The sequence below is a fragment of the Callospermophilus lateralis genome, chromosome 7, assembly GCF_048772815.1.
Source record: "Callospermophilus lateralis isolate mCalLat2 chromosome 7, mCalLat2.hap1, whole genome shotgun sequence".
NCBI lineage: Eukaryota > Metazoa > Chordata > Mammalia > Rodentia > Sciuridae > Callospermophilus > Callospermophilus lateralis.
In genome coordinates, this window is record NC_135311.1 from 24792207 (window position 1) to 24814447 (window position 22241).

General features: G+C 42.4%; 1 protein-coding gene across 3 annotated transcripts in view; it reads right to left on the reverse strand.

The window, feature by feature from the left end:
• Magi3 (membrane associated guanylate kinase, WW and PDZ domain containing 3) overlaps positions 1-2491 on the reverse strand; it is a 249114-nt gene extending 246623 nt beyond the window's left edge. For all 3 annotated transcript variants that reach the window (XM_076862940.1, XM_076862939.1, XM_076862941.1), the window contains exon 1: positions 1663-2491. In XM_076862940.1, the coding sequence (XP_076719055.1) occupies positions 1663-1978 (316 nt within the window). In that variant the 5' untranslated portion in view covers positions 1979-2491. The remainder of the gene's footprint in view (positions 1-1662) is intronic.
• Positions 2492-22241: the final 19750 nt, after the last annotated feature.

Consider the following 22241-nt stretch of genomic DNA (forward strand, 5'->3'; position numbering starts at 1 on the left):
TCAACATCATTTGGAATACACCAGCTTCCTTCCTCATCAACTTTAAGACTGTTTTTTACATGAGAATTATACTCTTAGCCATGTCCCAACTAATCAAAACAAAGCAATGATGCAGATGTTCTCTTGATTCACTGACTCATGGGATCTGAACTAAATGGCACCTAGCTAGTAAATGCCGCCTATATAGTACTTTGTATATTACAGACCTGCCTACTGGCTGAATTACAATCCCATAAGTCTCTTCTGTACCCTTCACATATGGCTTTAGAAGTTAGGGCTAAGAAAGAATCGTACAACTTGAAAACTAAAGGCTGTTTAAAGTCAGCCAGAGTTCTAAAAAATATTAACAAAACTTCACATAATCCCATTAACTTAAAATGAATATGACAGAATAGGCTATATGAAGAAAATCTTAAGATTGTAGGTCTATGTGAGTGTGTGTGTATACATACCCACAATACACATATGTATACTGCATCACAAACAATCAGTTCATGTAAAGCTCAAGGACTTTTAAAGATATTTCCAAAGTTAGCTGCTGAGAATGAAAAAAAAAAAAATGTGAGGGAGACAGCATGTTAAATTCTTTTGCAGAATTTTCTCGCATTTTGCAATGAAGGAATGAACTGATATCTAGCCCATGTCACTATTAGATAGCTCATTGTTATTTTTTACACTATATATTAATAGAGCACATTCAATCAAACAGTTTGATTTCTAATAACATTGTAATCATAATTCACCTACAGACATCTCAAATGACAGAACCACATTCTACCAATGCTGAAACAACAACATTCTCAACAATAAATTCATGAGACTACTACATACTACCAGATCTCACTGTACGCAGTCTGATCAATGGTTTGAAACTGGCAAATAGGCTATAAAGGTAACGTGCTTTGCTGCAGATTTTACTAGCATAAAGACACCACAGCAACAGGGGATCTTTTTTACCTACTGCTTCAACAAATTCTGTAAAATCAAAAGCTTTGCAACAGCATTTACGTGGCTAGGCACTTAGATTTTCCTTCAAAACCCTGACTCTATTCACCAGCTCCCCGCAAGAGCACACCACTGCCACATAGAACATATTGCATACCCTCGTCGGTACCCAGACACCTGAACCACTTGGACTGACAGAGTTTGGCTGTCAGCTCTGAGACATCTGCTGGTGTACAAGAAACACTGAAAACAGCTAAGCACTCCCAGGTATTCTAAGTGGTAACCTTGGCACCAACTGTCTCCAATAGTAAAGACCTTTTTCCCTGTTGGAAGATGTACAAGATTTCACACACACACACACACACACACACATTCACACTCACGGGGGGGGGGGGTCAATCTTAAGGCTCTTTTTCACAAAGACAGCCGCAAAGGGCTGGCATTCTGTAGTCAAAAACTCTTGTCTGCGTTGGGAAACAGATTACGAATTTAACCCAGCTGCCCGTTGCAATTTGGTGACAGCTCGCAGAGCAGCCCAGCCAAACCAGAGCTCAGTTTTCCTACAGGCAAAATGGGAATCACCAGCGACACCCCTCCCCCTCGCCAGGGGTCAGGCACACCCCAGAGGTCTCAGAGCACCCGGGATGAGAAGTGGTGGGGGTTGCCGCTTCTCCAGGACCTCCCCCTACCCCGCGACGGACAGGCAGGGCCCGGTACCTGGCTTCACCGTCTTGAGACGAATGGGCTCGCGGAAGTGGCGGATGACAGCCAGGGTGTCCCGGTTGGTGAGCCCACTGACAGGCGTCCCGTTCACCTCCAGCAGCACATCCCCAGGGCTGGGCGCCTTGCCCGAGACGACGCAGCAGGTGCCCCCGCCGGGCTCCTCGCGGAGCCGCCCCAGGTAGGGGAACTCGCCGCGCTCGGCGCCTCCCCGGATCTCGGCGCCGAAGTCGCCCGGGGGCCCGGCCCAGGACACCGCGCACTCCTGCACCTTGCTGAGCCAGTGCTTCTTCTTCTTCAGCGTCTTCGACATCCCGAACCCCGCTGCACCATGGGGGAGACCCCGCGCGGGCGGCCGGGGCGCCGCTCCGGCCCCTTCTCAGCCGGGGGCCCCGAGCGGCCCACGCAGCCCGGCCAGGGGGGCCTCGCCGCTCCGGCCCCCCCTAGACCACAGCCCGCTGAGGGTCCGGCCGCTCCGAACCCCGAGACGCCCCCCGGACGCCCGGCCTGGCCACGCTCCCCGGGGCTGGCCGGGCTCCGCAAGGGCCACCGCGGGTGAGGCTGAAGAAAGGAAACGGGAATGGTCCCCGGGCGGTTCCAGCAGGGGTTTCGGGCGGGGTCACTGCCGTCGGCTGGCCCCCGGGCTGGGCGCCCGAGCGGCGGGAAAGGCTGAGGCAGGGGGGCGGGGAGGCCGGGGAGGGAAGAGCCGGAACGGGAAAAATCCGTCGGGGGCGCGCAGAAGCGCGCGTAGAACCGTCGCCGGATCGACCGCGGCCGCTGCGGAGCGGGAGCTCGGAGACCAACGCCTGCCGGAGCTGCCAGGAAACTGCCGCTTTCAAACCCGCCGCAACCTCCTCCTCCCTCTTCCCCTCCCCCCGCCCTCGCCCATCCCTCCACCAGAGCCCCGCCCCCTCCCACCGCGCGGCGCCCGGCGCGCTGCCGTCACCGACCCGGCGCTTGGGAACGAGCCCAGCACTCTACTCTCGCGCCGGGGATTGGCCCCCGGAGGGAAGGGGGCGGATCCTCTACGGGAATAAGGGCCGATGATTGGTTGGTGGGAGTGGAGGAGGCGGGCAATAGAATGACTGAAGTTTAGAGAGGGTGGAAAAAAGAAGTTTGGAGAGTGAGGGAGGGCGATTCGGGAGGGGCTGGGGAGTGGAGTCGGACTGCGGGTCGCGGAGCTGCGAGAGGCCCTCCGCCCCGTGGGGGGAGCCAAGGAAAACTCCGGCACCAAGTAACCGAACTCCTCGAGGTGGGGGGCGTGGCTGGTCAACCCGGCGGAGATGGGGGCGGAGCCCGAGTGGGGCGCCACTGAGTAGCCGGCGGCGTGCCTAGATTACCAGACCGAGCCGAGTCCCGAGCGGCCTGAGGTGGCGGCGCCTTTGGAGTGGCTTGTTGTTACAACTTACATTGATTCGGTGTTGCTTTATTCGTTCATTTCCTCAAAAATTGTTACTGAAAGCCCGTGGAAGCACACTTTAGGAGTCCCGTTGATGGGAGGTCAAAGAGAGCCCTGCTGTGTGCCCTCAAGGCAAAGAGATAGCCTCTCTGAATCAAGCATCCATCCTGAGCTAAAAGCGAACGCTTATACCTATATTCCCCAGATACTGTGAAGAGCACATCAGAAACAGCATCTGCATAGTGCCTGGCAGAGGATTGATGCTTCTTAATATTTAGTAGCTGAGGATGACGACGATTTTTGTGTCAGGTGGAAATTGTGCTATCTTTGGGGGGTTCAAAGATGAAGAAATTAAGAGGCCCTTCTCATCAGGAGGTTGCAGTTTTCTGGAAGACCCTGACAAGTCAGCAGATCACCTAGGGTGGGAGTGGAGGTAGAAAGTGGTTTGGGAACTAGCCTCGAAGTCCGCCAACCTGAGTTGAGCCCTGGCAAGCTATTTACCTACTGTTTGACCTTAGCCAAATCTCTGCTTCAAGTTTACCCATCTGTGAAGGAGGAGGAGGGAAAAGTAGCACGAAATAGAGACCTGAGATCCCTTCCAGCGCTAATTTTTTCAGAAACTCCTCCTGAAACTCTCTCCTTCCGAATTGACTCACACTTTTTCCTGCCTTTGGCATTCTCTTAACCATCTCTTTTTAAAATCCTGTCCATCCTCACCCTAGAAGCCATCTTTTCCAGGTAGCCGCCTCTGATTTCTTGCTCTTCCTGGGCCAAGTGTTTTCTCTGAGCCATGACACTTTGTTTCACTTTTGAGACATGACATTTATGTGGTCTGTCTTCCTTTAATGATAGCAGAAATCCTTTATTTAAACTGTGAATAACTCCACACGATCTCACCACATCTCAGACTGGACCAAGCTTCCACAGCTGCAGTGATTTCTTTCACACCATTGTATCAGTCAGGCTCCTGGCATGAAAAAAAAAAAAATTTGGCACTTTACAAAGAAGCACGCAGGGTGTGGGAAACCACAAGGCAAGTGTGGAACCCTGGGGCTACCAGCTTCTAGAACTGTGGAAGCAAGACTCAGGTGCTGAGGGCTGCCTGACTAGAGCCTGTGACCTTCAGTCACCTGACGCAGTCAGCCTAAGTAATCACACAAGAAAGAAGCCAGAGATTTATGTGGTACTCCCCACCCTCCTCCATCCTGCTGATGCCCCCCAATGGCCAAATCCAACCAGAAGCCAGAGAGCAAGGAAGGCCTTTGATGCAGTCTGAATTAGCCAAGCCTCATGATGAAGAAACTGCATCTGGAGAGAAAAGGAGGAAATATTCAGCACAGATATCATGTGGATTGTTCAGATATTCCAGATCTGAGATAAAGTTATTATTATTTTTAACAGTGACCTACGCTAATGGATTCCTAGATGAAATCTTGATAATCTTCACGTCATCTATTTTTGCTGAAATTGGGTAAACATCTTTCCCTGTCTAGACTGTATCTCTTAAAATGCCTTTGGCCATAAGGAACAAAATATCTGAAAAACATGTGGTCATTTATTAGATCTTTAACATAAAGTTCAAAGGTAGGTAGTTTCAGATTTAGTTGAGCAGCACAATTATGTCATCAAGGAGTCAAGTTCTTTCTGTGTTTGCTCTCTGCCATGTTATGCCTATTATTGGCTTTTATCACCAAGATTGTCACCTCTTAATTACAGTGTGGCTGCCAAACTCCAGACATCACATCTTTAGAGGTTGTTGTATGAAGAAGGGAAAGGAAGGAAATTCTCCTCACATTTTTATGAGGGAGAAAACTATTTCCTAGATTGCTCCCCAGGAGAATCCCCCTTTTTGGCTAGAAAAATGGTCAGATGTCCACCTTAGACTAGACACTGACAAAGGAATATCAGATTGCCACAGTTCATGAGTTGCCCCCACACAAAATAAGGGCTGTGTTTGAGAGAAGAAAGGGAGAATAGTTGTTCAATAAATATCTACCCACAGTGTATCTGCCACATGCCTTGACCACAAATTAATTCTCAGGCAGAGAACTACTGTGAAATTTTATATTTCAGTTAAATAAACTAATTTATTATCTAAAACTGGTATTACCCTTTTATATATAATCATGCATTTTTTTGCCCATAGATACATTTAATTGATCAAACTGATCAAATGAATCCAGCCTAAATCCATAAACTGGGAGTATTAAAAATCAACCGCTGTGCCAACACACATTGGAAAGGGAAGTTAGTTAAGCAGTCAGATTTCAAGTTTGTTTCCCAGAGCAGAACAGAGAGAACACTGAATGAAATAGAAAATTCCGGCCTGGGGATGTGGCTCAAGCGGTAGCGCGCTCGCCTGGCATGTGTGCGGCCCAGGGTTCGATCCTCAGCACCACATACAAACAAAGATGTTGTGTCCGCCGAAAACTAAAGAATAAATATTAAAATTCTCTCTCTCTCTCTCTCTCTCTCTCTCTCTCTCTCTCTCTCTCTCTCTTTTAAAAAAGAAAAAGAAATAGAAAATTCCAAGGGCCCATCATTCAATGTTCAGTTTACCACCTCCTAACCAGAGCTGCTTGAGTTCCTACAGTGAGGGATGTCACTGCATCCAGCTCCGGAGCCAAGAACTTGTTTCTATCTAGAAGTGTCATCTTTCCCAAGAGAACTCGAGACCCCTGAGGACAGCTTCCCTTTCTGATTCATCCTGTGACTCTCGCTGGGGCGGGTGAGCTGTCTGTAGCATAGCCAGCACACACTGCTGCCCCCCTTCATTCAACAAATACAGCGTGTGTCATGAGCAGCCATGCTCGGTGCTGGTTTATGGCCATGAACTGACTTACAAGGTTCCTCCTTTTATGGGGAAGAAGACAACAAGCTTGAGATGAGTGCAGGATCAAGATAGCATCAGGCAGTAATAAATATTACTATAATAAAAAAGGAGATGAAATGAATGACGCGGTGGGGTGGTTAGAAGAAGCACAGGTTCCGTGGGAGGGCTCAGAGAAGGTGCCACTGAGAAAATGGTAACTGAGCTGAGACCCAAGTGACAAAGACAAGGGAGCCACAGGAAGACCCCTGTCCAGCCTTACCCAGGACCTCACCAAGCCCTCAGGCACTGTGTGTCTGATGAGAGGAAGAGAGTGCTAACGTGGCTGGAGGTGCTCATGGCGGAGAGTGGTAGGAAATGAGAGACCGCGTCACAGAAAGCCTTGTCAGCCACGCGAGGAATCTGGATTTCAATCAGAGCACAGTGAGAAGTTTCGAGAAGGTCTGGGAGGTGGTTTAGACCTGATGGTGTGACTCTGATTGCTCTGTTGAGAAGGATGGTAGGGGGTGTGGAGTCGGGGGAGAACCAGGGAAGCCAGGTGGAAAGTGGGGTGTTCTGATGTGCATACTCTGTGGTCATCCAGGGTCTCTAGTTCTGACTCCCTCCCTGAGACAGCCATATATATACTAAAATCTCTCTTCCCCAAGACAGATCATATGAACTCTGGTCTTGACCTGCCTTAGTGTTTGAAACTGGCCATAAAGAAACTCTCTAAACATAGATAATACCCCCCTTTCTGAAGGGGTCCTGCCCCCTACCCAGGAGAATGGAATGCTACACAGAGGCCAGGGAGAATCTGCACAGACAGGCCTTGCTGGGTCTGCCACTCAGCCTGTGGCACTGCATCACACTATTCGTGTCCAGTCACATACAGCGTGTGTGCTGTAAAAAGCTAGGTGCTGTAAAAAGTCACCTTTTCACACTGGTGTCTATGTATCAGTCTGTGACAACAGGTCTCCATAAAACCCCAAAGAATGCGGTGTTGCGGGATTCTCGCAGAGAGAGACAGGAGACCAAGGCTTCCACAGAAAGCAGGCATCAGTGCCAACACTGGCTCAGCAGGTTTGCATCCAAAGGCTGAGCCCTGAGCTCAGCTGGGACATTGCCTGATATAACCTTGGATAGTTTCCTTTAGATGTTAGGGCCTTTGTCTCCCATATATGGTAACAAACATTTTGATTAGGTATTCTATGCTACAAGGTTGCAACAGAATTACCCACACAAACATAGACACTGACTGTGCCTTGTTGCCTTGTCCTTTATCTTAGGAGATCCCTCTGTTCCGGGTGGGCTGTTACCACAAGGATTCGGAGACCTTGGAAGTTCTTAGAGGGTAATACATCCAGAGAGGACTGGAAGCTCCATGCCCCATATCTTCTCCTTCGCACCTCTTCATCAGAATCTTTTTTGTAAAATCCTTTATAATAAACCAATAAACATACTTGTTTCTCCAATTTCTGTAAGAAACTGGCAGGGGTCATGGAACCCTTGATTGGTAGCTGGTAGGTCAGAAGAACAGGTAAGACCACCTGGCACTTGTTATTGGCATCTGAATTGGATTAAATTTGGAGATGCCCACTCAGATTTGATTGGTTGGTGTGGGAAGGGGAACCCACATACATCTAGTGGCAGAAGTGATCTGTGGTGGGAGAGGAAAGGAGGAGAAATTGAGTCTGACTTTGAATTGTTTTTTTCCTATGTAGATAAATATCTTCTATATTTATAGAAACCTAGAACTGGAACACACTGAGAGATGACAGTGGCTTGGACCAAGGTAGAAAAGACGGAGAGGAAAATTTGTTGAATGCTCTGTGGAAATCAGAAATTACAGCTTTAATTTTCTACACTGATCACAGTTAAAGAAATATAAGTTACAATTGCATTTAATAAAAAAGCTTTGTGGAATATAATTGCTTTGCTGAAATGTCCCTTCCTAGTAAGATAAGGAGAAAAAGATTAGAAAATAACAAGTGAAAGTTCTTAATTAAGTTTAAATTTATACAGGTTCTTTCTTTTATTTGTTTATTGAGGAAAGCATTCAAAGAAATGTAATGTTAATTTCAGGGTTGTTTAATCTCTTTTTTGTTTCTGTTTTCAGAGCTGGGGAGTCTCCTCCCTGCAAGACAAGTGCTCTACTACTCAGCTACCTCCCCAGCCCTTGTTTAATCTCTTCAGAAAGTAACAAACACTCAAAGCACATGATGACCTTAAAGTTTGTGAATCATTTTTTGTTCTTTTCATCTAGAGAATGTGCTGTTAAAAGTAGAATGTGCTTTCTTAAGTGATAAAGGAACCCACAAACCTTATTTTAAAAGAACTCTGCCACCACACAAAATCTTTTAGGTTCTTTGACTAATTAGAAAACCTCAGAGCCTTGAGTCTTTGTCAGTTTGGAAGCAAATAAGCTCTTAAGAAAGTCAGATCCCAGTACAAAACACAAAAGGAGACTCCTTTGTTTCTACAAAAGGAAAATTCTCACTTTCTTGGCTAAGCTTAGGTAGAGTACATCCAAACACACAGTACCGAATTTCACAGTAAAATTGATTGTAAGTACCACACATGAACTTAAACACAGCTTATTCAAAGACATGGTACTGTGGTCTTTCTTTTACTTACAAAGATATCAAAGTAAAGTGTATTTTTGCCTTCATTCAAAAATGAGGAATGATCCAAAGGAAAACGTACACGTTGCCAATAGTTTGATGAAAAAAAAAATGCTCAACATCGCTAATTATCAGGGAAATGCAAATTAAAACCACAATGGAATATCACTTCACACCTGTCAAAATGACTATCATCAAAAAGATGAAATTTATCAAGTGTTGACAAGGATGTAGGGAAAAGGGACCTCTTGTACATCCCTTGATAGGCATGTAAATTAGTCCAGCCATCATGAATAGCTATATGAAGGACCCTCAAAAAAACTAAAAATAGAATTACCGAGTGACCCAGCAATCCCACTTCTGAGTGTATATATGCAGAGGATCCTGAAGTCTTTATGTGGAGGAAACATCACACTCACATGTTCTCAACCACCAAAATAATGGGAGCAACATGACTGTCCATCAGAGATGAATGAATGGAGAAAATGTGGCACATATACACAATGGAAAACTACTCAGCCTTAAAAGAGAATGAAATTCTGTCTTTATGACGGGAGGAAAACAGGAAGGAAAAAACCAACTCAACCCTGATCTTGGACTTCCAGCCAATGAGAAAATAATTTTTGTTCTATAAGCCACCCAGTCTGTGGTATTTTATTATAGTAGGCTAAGTTAAGACACAGCAGTCAGTCAGTGATCCTTTGCCAAAAGGAAAAAATATATATCATGTTTTTCTTTACCTAACACCACATTATATCCCACACATTATATCCCACCACATTTCACTGAGTAAAAGCTATTGTTCCTACAATAACCCAAAAGGGCGAAAATGCAAACCATTCTTATCCCCTCCACTGCCACCCATTTACTTCTCTCTGTTCTCACTTTGTTTTCTTTTTTTCTTTCTTTCTTTCTCTCTCTCTCTCTCTTTCTTTTTTTACTGCTCATCATGCTCCTATTTGACCCCATTCCAGCTATACTGACCTTTCTTCAATTCTTCCAGCATGCCAGGCATGCTTCTGCCCAGATGTGTGCATGACTCATTCCCTCACCCCCAAGCCTTTGCTCAAATGTCCCTTCTCGAGGGACTCCGCTGACCTTCCCATTCCCAAATGTAGTTTCTCCCCAACTCCTTACCCCGCTCTGCCTTATCTTTGGCCACAGAATACCTCACTTTCTCATGTGCCTTACAATTTACTTATTATATCTATTGCTTTTTGTCTGTCTCTACCCTAGATTGTAAGTTCTGGGAGGGCAGGGATCTATCTAGGTTTTGTTTACTGAGTTGTCCCTAATCTCTAGAAGACTGCCTGTTCACAGTAGGATCTCAATAAGTCCTGGTTTGCCCAAGTGCTTTCCCTTCAAAATTTCTTCAGATATAGTAAGACTAAATAACTTAAACTGTGATAATTTTAAAAGTATTCAATCTACAATAATCCTATGAGATGGCTGTCAGCATTTTCCTAATGGTTGTGGGTCAGGAAGATTACCACAGCCATTCACGGGTTTCTTAGCATTAATGTCAGTCAAAACTTCAACTCAGATACTTTTGCTCCACATCGAGCTTTCTTTCTCTGCCCTGGTAGTCATTCTAAGACATTTTCACAGCAGAAGAAAACATCAAAATACTCCAGTTAAGAACTGGGGGGTCTCCCTGAAAACTACAGCAAAATGGTTAAAATTTAAATGATCAAAATTAACTGACCCAATTAAGTGTTAACCAAAAAAAAAAATGTAGACATGTGGGAACTCCCATGTACTCCTGATAGGAATGTAAATGGATTCAACCACTTTGGTAAACTGGCAATTTCGAGTTGAGTTAGTGTCTGTATATTCTATGACCCCTTAATTCTGTGCACTTATGTCCTCCAAAAGATCTATACAAGAATTATTCATAATAGCCTGAAACTGGAAACAACTCAAATGTCCATTAAGATTAGAATGGTTACATAAATCTTGAAGCATTCTTACAATAGAATACTATTCTACACAGCAATGTTAGGAAAATAAAACTAATCTGCACAAAACAAAATGGACAAATGTCAAAGCCATAATTTCAGGCAAAAGAAGGTAGACACAAAATGCTCACTGTGTGATTCCATTGACATGAGTTTCAAGAAGGGTGAGAACTTGTGGGGTGATTGGGGTTAGAATAATGACTACTTTGGAGGAGGTATTGACTAAAAGGGACACAAGGGACCTGAGGTCCTGGCAGTGTTTTATAACTTGATCTGGGCAGTGCTTCACAAAGGTATAAACATATATGGAAATTAATCTGGTTGTGTGCTTGAGATGATGCACTTTAACATGTAATATACACAAACACATTACACACAAATACAAAGTTTTTTAATGAATAGTTTTTATCAATAGGAAATGATGGATTAGATGTCTACATAATATCTGGCTAGCCATCTGAAAAAAAAATATTGATCTTTTATCTTTACCATATTTCTTATTTAAAAATCAATGTCAGCTGATCAAATATTTACATATTTTAAAACCCGTAATCCAAGGTTTTCCTTCTTGTGAGGCTGAGGAAGGAGGATTGCAAGATCAACCCCAGCCTAGGCAACTTAGAGAAACACTGTTTCAAAATAAAATATAAAAAGGGCTAAAGATGTAACTCAGTGGTAGAGTACTAAGTTAGCTGTGTAGGACCCTGGGTTCAATTTTCAGCAAAGAAAAAAAAAATCCAAAGGATAAAGTATAATAAATTGTTTTATAATAATAGAGGGATCTTAAAACAAAACTTAAAAATGAACATTACTCTTGGAACAAATATTTACAATAATTGTTGACAAAGCCAAATTTCCTTCTTATACAAAGAGCTCTTATAAATCAATAAACAAGCAAAACTAAAACAATCTAGTGGAAAGATGGTCTGTTACATTATAACATAAAACCTGATTTTCTACAAATGAAAAATGTTTAAACAACAATAAAATTTCATTTTTCATCTAATAGATTGGCAAGGATCAAAAAATTGCTCATGGGCCTGACTTGTAGCTCAGTGGCAGAGTGCTTACCTCACGTGTGTGAGGCACAGGGCTCGATCCTCAGCACCACATAAAAATAAATCAAGATAAAAAAAAAATGTTTTTTTAAAAATGGTCATATGTTGCTGAGACAAGATTATAAATTACTATACTTCTTTAATAGGTAATATGCCAGCATCAAAATTTTAAAATTTTCAAAGCAGTTTCATTACTATAAATTTTCAAAGACTTATCGACTGGCATGTACATTGTAGCATTGTATGTGGTAGAAAGTGCCCAGATGGAGGCTGTTGAGATGAATTATGATGCATAAATACAAGAATCTATTGTGCAGAATGAGGTAGTTTCATATGCTGCTGTGGAATGATCCCTCGGGTACATTTTAAAGGTACAAAACTGTTTGCTCTTATTTGGAGTAAGCAGTAGAAACAATGGCTGTGCACATACCCGTGTGTGTGCGTGCACATGTGCACCTCTGGAGGGTATACAAGGACTGATGGCCTTGGTTGTCACTGAGCATGTGACTGGGGGACTGGAAAAGAGAAACGCTTTTCACAAAATGCCCTTTGCACTATGAACTATTATTATTTTTATCATCAAGTATATATATTATATGGGGAGAAAAGACATGAAAATTTAAAAAGATATATGTTTTAAAAAAAGAGGAAATAGAGTAAAAGTAAGAAGGAGCTTGGGGAGGAGCAGGTGGAGAGCAAAAAGAAAGCACTTGAGACCTCCAGGTCCGCATGCCCCACATCGCCTAGCCCAGAGCCTTACCCCTAGTAAAGCTGAATAAACAAAACTCCCACATCTACCCCACCAGCCCTGAATATCATCTAAGCACCAGTTCAATATTTTCAACTCAGATTAACCTTTAAAAGTCAGACTGCTTGGGGCATGAGATGCTCAGGATAGGAAATTTTCTGGTTCTGGAAGGTAGTCTGTAGTGATAAGAAATTAAAGTTTACTTAATGCTTATCAACTTTCGAGGAGATGAAGGGTAAATCAACATGGATGGGAAAACACTATCACACCAAAGCAGCATGCCACCTAGCTGAAGCTAGAGATGGAGGAGTTAGAATTGCTAGGGCAAGATCTATTAGCAGAAATGGCGTCAACGTAGGCTTCTGGAGAGACTTGGGGTTCTGCAAATTTGTAGATTTGGGGTGGCTTGAAAAGGAATTTAGAGCCCACATTTATTTTGATTTAAGGGGGATAATCTGTACTGAAAGGAAATTGTTTTAAAGTGAATCTAGCCAGGTGCAGTGGCACATGCCTGTAATCCCAACAGCTGGGAAGGCTGAGAAGGAGGATTGCAAGTTCAAAGCCAGCCTCAGCAACTCAGCAAGACTCTGTCTCAAAATAAAAAATAAAAAGGGCTGTGGTTATAGCTCAGTAGTAAAGCACCCTTGGGTTTAGTCCCTGGCCAATAAATAAACAAATAGAGTGAATCTAAACAAAGTCTTATAGAATACTCATATAGCAGCACCCAATACACATAGGCCATGAGACCTGAGAAATGACTAGGAATTCAGTTTTGAATTTATCAGTGTCAGATTGGCTGGTTTTTAGAAGTATGGTAAGAATACCAAAAGAAAATATTCACCTCTCACAAGAAAGATTCTTTCCAGTTGTAGAAGTATCTAATCATCAAGATAACTGGCATAGAGTGGCTGAAGTTTAGAAACAACATTGGAGTTACACTTTTTACAAACAAAATTACAACCTTTCCATAGTTGCAAAAGTAGTGAATCCTGCGCAGTAAGCAGGGGACATGTCACTCAAGAGGCCAAAATTTCCGACTTGGAGGACTGTGATACCCATACCTAAGGAGAGCCTCATGCTCCCTGTGCTGAGCTGAACAAGGGACATACTACTGCTGCTTCCATGAGCAGCAGAGCAGAAACAAATATTTGCAGGAGCATCGTGACCTGTGGAGGAAGATTCTCCTACCCCATTTTAGTTTCCAAGTCATCCCTTGCAGGCAGAAATGCATTCTCTTGGATTTCTTTTCACCGACCTCTGCAAAATGCTTATATAATAGTTTGGCCTTTTCACAAAAATTAGGCTCTGTGCTGGGACAAGTTGCTAGTTGTATCTATAATTCTAAACTTTGAAATCCCCAAACATATTATTTTCAGGTCTTGAGTGTTCATTCAGATTAAAAATTATGACATTTCTGCAGAAATCAATCTGGATTGAATCTTAGGCTATCCAATGTGGCTGGAGGAGAGGAGTCCACGGAGACAGAAGGTAGTAGAAGGAATTATGAAAAGAATGTTGGAAGGAGCCCAGATGCTATTTGGTAATTATGGAAAGCCCCAGAGGATTATAGAACACTATAGTAATATAATCAAAGTGGTGCTTTTAGGCCATGGAAGGTAGGAAAAAATGGAAGGAGAAGAGAGATTTTTTAAACAAAAGCTAAGCAGGAAAGAATGTCAGGGAAGTATTACAGGTTGTTGACAGTAGTTGAGTGATTATCTCTGTAGGGTAGAATTATTATCGCTTTGCGTCTTTATTTATCTGTGTTGTCTAGTTTTATAGAGAATGTATGAATTTGTGTTGCCTTGCATCACTAAATTATGTAAATATTTATTCTACAATGAAAAATTTCAAACGAATATGAGAGAAAACAGTAAGATGAACCCCATCCACCTGTCATTCAGTTAAACAATTTATCAAGATTTTTGTCATATTTTCTCCACTATTTTTTTTTTTTTTTTGCTTGTTTTTCATTTTTTCCCCAATGTCTTGCCCATGTTGGCTCCTGTGTCTTTCTGACCTGACTTATTCATCCTTGATAGTTTTCCTTCTCTCCAGCACAGCAAGATGTACCAGGCTCCTCTTAATTTCCTGCCACAGGCCTGGAATCAGCCCATCGTTCAAGGTGCTCTGTTTCATTTCAGTGGGTTTAAAATTGTTTTTTAAAAACCAAGGTATAAGCTAACAGCAATTTTCTACAGAGATGATCCCTGGACAATCTTGGGGTGTTACCCTTCTGAGAGTTGTGAGAAAATAATTTTAAAAAGAATCAAATAAATAAGAATAGGTAAACATACAAAAATGAATCGGATTTTCAAACAGATTTTTTTCACAGCATTAAAAAATGTGCCCCCCTGGGCTGGGGTTGTGGCTCAACAGTAGGGCACTCGCCTCGCACATGCAAGGCCCTGGGTTTGAGCCGCAGCACCATTTTAAATAGATAAAATAAAGGTATTGTGTCCAACTTCAACTAAAATAAATAATAAATAATGTGCCCCTGAGGTAATCCTTCTCCTGAGTGGCTTTCTTCCATCTAGGAAATATCCAGCTTCTTGGGGCTCTTGTACATAAAAACTTCATGCCACCTCCTTACGGAACAGAATTTAACATCTTTGACACTGGCACCCTCACTCCTTTCTTATTTATTTATTTATTACAAGGGATTAAACTCACAGGGCTTAACCATTGAGCCACATCCCCAATCCTTTTTTGTATTTTACTTAGAGACAGGGTCTCACTGAGTTGTGCAGGGTCTTGCTAAGTTGCTGAGGCTGGCCTTGAACTTGTAATCCTCCTGCATTAGCCTTAGAGCCTCTGGGATTACAGGCTTGCACCACCACACTCAGCTGCACCCTCCCTTCTTTTTTATAAATCTTAACAAAATGGTAAATAACTCCTAACATCTCCTTTCGGCTTACAGCAGTTTTCACCCCCAATTTAGCCTCAACAGATAAAATACCATTGCTCCATTCACACCATGGTAGCAAAGATTCATTACCTTTTAAGGCAATGTTTACCTTTTCCTCCCCATCATAAGGAAGGAATACTAAAAGTCCATTCATCACAGCGATTTTCTATCAGAGTATGGCGGGAAATAGCAGTGTATATTCCCTTAAGGACATACCCTCTGGGGGCTCTAATTTGGGGGTTAGGTTGGTTTGAGGAACAATAGCATAAGGGGCTTTAACAGACGTAAGGTATGTGTAATGGAATGAATGTTTGTGCCCCATTCATGTGTCGCAACCTAGTTCCCAGTGTGATGATATCAGGAAGTGGTGCTTTGGGGAGGCAATTAGCTCATGAGGGTGAAGCCCTCATGAACAGGATTTGTGCCCTTTTAAAAGAGATTCTAGAGAGCTCTCTCTTCCCCCATCTGAGGATGCAGCAGGTATATCTAAGCTAGGAAGATGGCCCTCACCAAGGACCTGACCTTGTTGGTACCCTGATCTTGGACTTCAATCTCTAGAACGGTGAGAAAAAATATTTGTTGAAGCCACCCAGTTTGTGGTATTTTGTAACAGTAGCCCCAGCTAAGATAGGTGAGTGTACATGTATATGTTTAAGTAATAATGAAAACTAAAGCATGAGGGGTGCTTACCACGTGCCAGGCACCATTCTGCAATCCCTGACATATGCTGACTCTTCTAATCTTGACAAAACCCTCGGAAGCAGACACCGATTGCCTTCATTTTTATAGATAAGGGCACTGAGGGATAAAGGGTGAATATGGAAAGAGCCAAGGACCACTCAACTATGACATGAGAAGCCAGAATTTCAGTGGAGGCAATCTGGCACCATCTCAGTTATGGCTTTTATTCCCTCCCTGAGCAAATAGAAAAATCCCGGATCTCAGAACCACAGCTGGAGAGAAATTACTCTGTTTAAGAGTAAAATACCAGGGGTAGGGTGTATACCTCAGTCATAGCAGGCATGAGGCTCTAGGTTGGATCCCTAGCACTGGAAAAAAAAGAAAGAAAGAAAGAAGAGGAAGAGTGAATGAAAGATCAAAGCCCTTTAAAAAGCAAGAACACAGATGCCCACTATTGCCGTTGTTATGGCTAACTAAATAACAACATGTTCACTTGACAATTGTTTGGTTATATATGGTTATTACTTGAGAAAGAACTAAGTGCTCTGGGTACTCTGGGTACTGCTCTGTTTATAGGGGTACTTTCCCATAATATGATATGTAAGCTCCATGTGGGCAGGAACAATACCTTTATCTTTATATCTCAATCAATCATTCCTGGCACATAAGAGGCAAATAATACATAAAATAATTTCTATGAAATAAAATTGATAAAAGCTCTAAGCTCTTTTAAAAATGTGTATAGATAACTCTATGTCAACTAAATCCAGACACTTTTGAGGGAGAAAGTGGGTAAGCATGCTAATCCCAGGACAATAGACCTGCAGAAACCACAACTGACCGAGAAACAACTGAGTCCCAGATTGAGGTGATTTACAAAGGTGTTACTGGACCATATTTCAGGAAAATAAATACTACTTTATTGTACAAATTTGTCAGACTGCGGTTCCTTCCTCTTTACCTGCTTTTATGACACGTTAGTGAAAACTTTTCCTGCCACCTTTTAAATTCTTTATTTATCCTGCTGTTCTATTCTAAATGACATATCTTGCAGATATCTGCCTAAACAGTCTTTGTTGTTAGTTGAAATTTTGCAGTACACTATAAATACTGTGCAATATTTTCACAGCCAAACTTTAGGGGCACTGTTTCCCATAATCCCAATTTTTAAGGTTTTCTAAATTTTTGGATCATTTACATATTTTAGGGGCAGCAAATCTGACAGGCAAGACAGAGAGGTACTTGCTCTATCTAGTTAAAAAAAATAAGAGTTTAATCTTTCCGTCTTTGTCTCTATGAACAAAAGAGCCATATTTATGATTTCTATGAACTCTTGTTATGTTCTAGCATTAGGGAGATAGTGGTGGTGGTAAAAATCTGGTCATTTACATCCTTATGAATGATTTAGCTTTCCTGTTTGTCAACTCAGCCATTTAAGTCTCCTGTGAGCCAGAGCAAGGATACAGTATCACTTGCAGTGTTGCTTGCAAACATAAAAGGAAATGACTCTGTGGTTCACAGATACCACTTACATTCCACTGTAGATAAGGAAGCAGGAAACATAAGCATAGTAGTTATAGATTTAAATGGTTTGCCTGATGTTCCATAAAACACTTGTTTCATTTACTCCTCCAAGTCTGAGCAATTCAGCTCAGCTACTGTGAAGCAGAAAATATTATCAATTAAAGGCACAGTATGTTGGTCCTGAATCACAGGGCTTCAGTACCCTGGCGCGTTATGGTACCCAGAACACTAGCCCGCTCCCCGCCCCAGCTCACACATCACAGCAGGGTGGGACATGTTCAGAGGCTAGAAGTGTACTGAAAATTAATAGAAAAACTACAAAGGCAAAAATGTCAGGAAACAAAAGTTTCTTATAAGGTAAGTTTTAGAAAACCACAACAAGGGAATAAAAGGCTCATAGAAGACCCGTAATTCTTGCCCCTTTTAGTACAGTAAACCTAACAAGTCAACCTGGCCCTCATACCAAATGCAATCTATCTAAAATTGAATTTGTTTTCTCCTTTCCCTCCCATCCAACTCCAGTTTCTTGGTCAATGACAAGACCATCTGCAAATGCTAGAAATGGAAGACATTTTAACTGAAGTCCAAGCCTCTTTCATCTCCATGGCAATCGGTCTATATGTGCTGTGGGTGAATTTGCTTGGAAGCACTTTTTCTCTGTGATGTAAATTCCTCATTGTCATTGTCTCACTCTAATGCAGACCTTTGCTGATTTGTTCATGGGCCATTAGAGCAGCTTCCCAGCTGGTCTCTCTGGCAGCATGCGGCCCTCCATTTCCAATCCATCCTATATACTTCAGTAATGGCAAAAGAATCTCAAAACATCACTTTCATTCTCTTCTACAGGGAGGCCGGATGCCTCCATTGACTTAAAGGTCTTCCATAATCTGAATTTCCCTCCACCCTCCTCAGCCTTACCCCATTGGTTCTGAATATTATTCTTTGATTTGGTCAAGACTGTCTCTTCACAAGCCCACAAACTATAATCCCTCCTAACTGTTCCTTGGCCTTCCTGCCTGGCCTGGCCCCCTTTTCTTATTCTGTCCATTAAAATTCAACAAGTTCAAGCCCTAGCTCCGGTCCTCGCTTTCTCTGAATGGCAGAGGCTCTCCATACTCATCATGGGTTCTGCATCCAGAGATCAAAAATATTCAAAAAATAAATTGCATCTGTATTAAACATGTACAGATGCCCCCCCCCCCCGTCAATGTTTCCTAAGTAATACAGGATAACAACTTACACAGCATTATGTTCTGTTAGGCATTAAAAGCAATCTAGAAATGACTTCAAGTATATGGAAAAATGTGGATAAATTACATGCAAATACTATACCATTTTATACAAGGGACCTGAAGGTCCTGGGGTTCCAGTATCCCCTAAGGATACTGGGATGACTAAATATTGCTTGATCAACATTTCATCCCTCCCCCCTCTTTTTTGATAATTAAGGCACTGTACCAAACTATAGGTGGTTCATTAAACTCTGAACAGGAGAGATACAGAGAGGGTCATGGTGCTTGAGAGTGAGTTCTCACATCAGATGTTCCCTTTTGAAAATGAGACATTGGGCTAGTTATTTGACCTCTCTTGGCCTTAGTTTACTACTCTGTAAAATGGGGGGAAATATGCTTACTTCCTAGAGGTGTTGAGAAATGATATGAGACAATCCAAATGAAGTACTCTACACAGTGACTGATAGGGCAAGTGCCCACAAATGTTATATTCTATTATTTATGAGACATTTTGCCTGGTCCAGGCTCATGAGCCCTATCTCTGGGAGTTTACAACCCAATGGAAGAGAACATCTCAACGTATGTTTGTGCATGCGTGCACATTTGGGACAGGGGAAATGGAGTTAGGAACAATTCTGAAGATAGAGGCACCATTAACCAAGGTAACTAAGGAACCCAGGAGAAAGATCAAGTTAATGAAGGAGAGACAATGCCATTGGTTTTGGAAATGTTAAGATTGAACTACCTACAGGACAACAGGGAGGGCCACCCTTGTCACATATATTTGGTTGACCCCTGCAGATCTGCCCTCCATCCTTCTCTCTCCTGCTACAGGGTGTTGATCTGGGGGACTGCATCCATACCCTGCTCTCTGGTTTCTGTTTGAGTTTGACCAACACAAAGCCAAGCAGGAGATGAGAAGGAGGGACGGGATGAGATGCTGGTATTTATTTTTCCTCTGGATTCTTCCCAATGAGGCCTCTGGGCTGTCTTCATACCTGGATAAACCATTGCTGTTCTTTCAAGGTGACCTGCTCTTTACCACTCTCTCCCCTGGGTACTGGTAAGTGCTCCCTCATCTCATCCCTTGGGTGTAGGGATGACTGCCACCAGCCCCCTGTGGGTCCCTCATCCCCTGATCTTTGTAAGTCATCTCTTTGGAAATAAACCCTGGAATGATGCCCGTTTGAATGCAACCTATTTCTTGCTGGGACGGTGACTGACACCATGGCCCTGGGATTTCAGGGCTAGAATTTGGAAAAGAGATTGGGGTTGAAAATACAGATTACAGAAACCAGTTTAAGCAAAGGAAGTTAGTGAGTTTGTGGAGAGAGGGGTGTAGATGAGGAAAGAGCACCAGAGATAGGCCATTGGGGGCATTCATTCCCTTCAGGAAGAGAGGACCCCATCTGCTTCCAGATGAAACTCTACAGGAAGAGAGGACCCCATCTGCTTCCAAACTAATAACAAATCTTTGCCTGTGACCCTGATGCTTCGAACAATATCCTTCCACAAAGATGTAGAACTGCAATGATCTCATTGTCAGGGAAGTCATTTAAAAATATTGTCATGTGTAACCGATGTGAATCTGCATTATGTATATAGGGTAAAAATGGGAGTTCATAATCCGCTTGAATCAAATGTATGAAATATGATATGTCAAGAACTTTGTAATGTTTTGAACAACTAATAAAAAAGAAAGAAAGAAAAAAAAATATTGTCAGGGGTTGGGGTTGTTGTGGCTCAGTGGCAGAGTGCTCGCCTAGCATGCACGGGGCACTGGGTTCGATCCTCAGCACCACGTAAATGTAAAATAAAGATATTGTGTCCACCTAAAACTTAAGAATAAATATTAAAAAAAAATATTGTCAGGGTTCCTGACAACTTGGACTTGGCTTAAAAACACATTCTGACACTTGAGTTCATTATACTTATTTATATAGGAACTTCACCTTCTGCTTTTTTTTTTTTTTTTTTTTTTTTTGGTGCTGGGGATGGAATCCAGGGGCTCATGCATGCTAGGCAAGTGCTCTATCACTGAGCTACACTCCCAGCCCTCAATTTTTAAAAATTGTAATAAGCAATACATTCACATGATTCAAAAAATCTAAAACTAAAAGGTACATACACAGATAGTTCTATAGTGCCATTTTTATTAGCTGCTTAGATATTGTCTCCATGTTTCTCTATGTAAATCCAAGTTAAAATAACCATATGTTCTTTTTTTTTTTTCTTTTAATATTTATTTTTTAGTTTTCGGCGGACACAACATCTTTGTTTGTATGTGGTACTGAGGATCGAACCCGGGCCACACACATGCCAGGCGAGCTCGCTACCGCTTAAGCCACATCCCCAGCCCCTAACCATATATTCTTATTTTCCCTCTTACACAAAAGATATTGCACTAAGTGTGTGACACTTTGTTTTTGTCCCCCGACAGTATATCCTAGAGTCTTCCATCTCTCAAAACAGAGCTTCCTCATGTTGCTTATAACTGCTTACAATTCCACAGGGAGAAGTGCCATCCTTTATTTACCTAGATAATGGAGAAGCTTTGATGAGTGCTGCCTCCCAACTGCAGATCCCTCCCTACAGCTCCTAAGCCTTCTCCTGTGCCCCCAAAATCTCAATTCCCCATTACCACTCGCCTCTCGGCAGGGCTTTCTCTCCAATACCAGAGAGAAACATGGCAGACTTCCTAAGGAGCTTCCTCATTTCCTGTTACCAAATGTAAAAATCCTCTTACATCTTGGGCCTTTGGGTCTCCTGTTTAATGCCAATCCTTTTATTCTTTCAGAGTTAGGATCCCATCTTCTCAGGAACTGATACTATCTCTGACCCTAATTTTTCTCCTGTATATTAAACTTTCTCCCTCACAACTGAATCCCATAAAAATACAAACACATCAAATCACAAACCTGACTCTGTTCTCTCTCCGGCTACTGCCCCATCCCTCTCTTACTTCCTCAAACTTCTCAGAAGAGTTTTCCACAGCCACAGACTGGATTTCCCTGCTGGAACCTCACTCCTCAATCCATTTCAGCCCAATCCACCCCCATTGCCCATCTAGGCTTTTCACATGAAGCTGCCCATGACCTTTAAGTCACCCAACAAATGCACATTTCAGTTTTGGCTTTAGTTGATTTCTTAGCAACCTCTGACATTCTATGATTCTCTTCCTTTTGGAAAAATTTCCTTTAATAATGCTAAATTTTCCCGAATTTCTTCTTATATGTTGGACTACTTTCTCTGGCCAGTGAGAGTGATTCTTGGTCCACAGTTAGGTGTTTAAGTGATAAAACCAGAACCATGTTGAGTTGAGTGAAATAACTGTCTCTTGTGTAAGGGGGTGCCAGAAACTCAGTGAGTAAGATAATTGCTTTTTAATGCAACATTTCAAAAAATCAATTAATGCAAAAATCTGCATTGGACAAAACATCAAAATTTTAAATGAAAACTAGTGCTGTGCTGATTCAGAGCCTGAGGCAAAAGGAAAAATGTATGCCTATATATACATGTGTTAATGCCTTTTTTAATGGTTACTTTGTTTCCTGAACATCAATGTGGTTGGAAAGCTGTTGAAAAATAGAAAAGTGGGTATATTAAAGCATTACTTTAAGTTTAAATGTACTTAT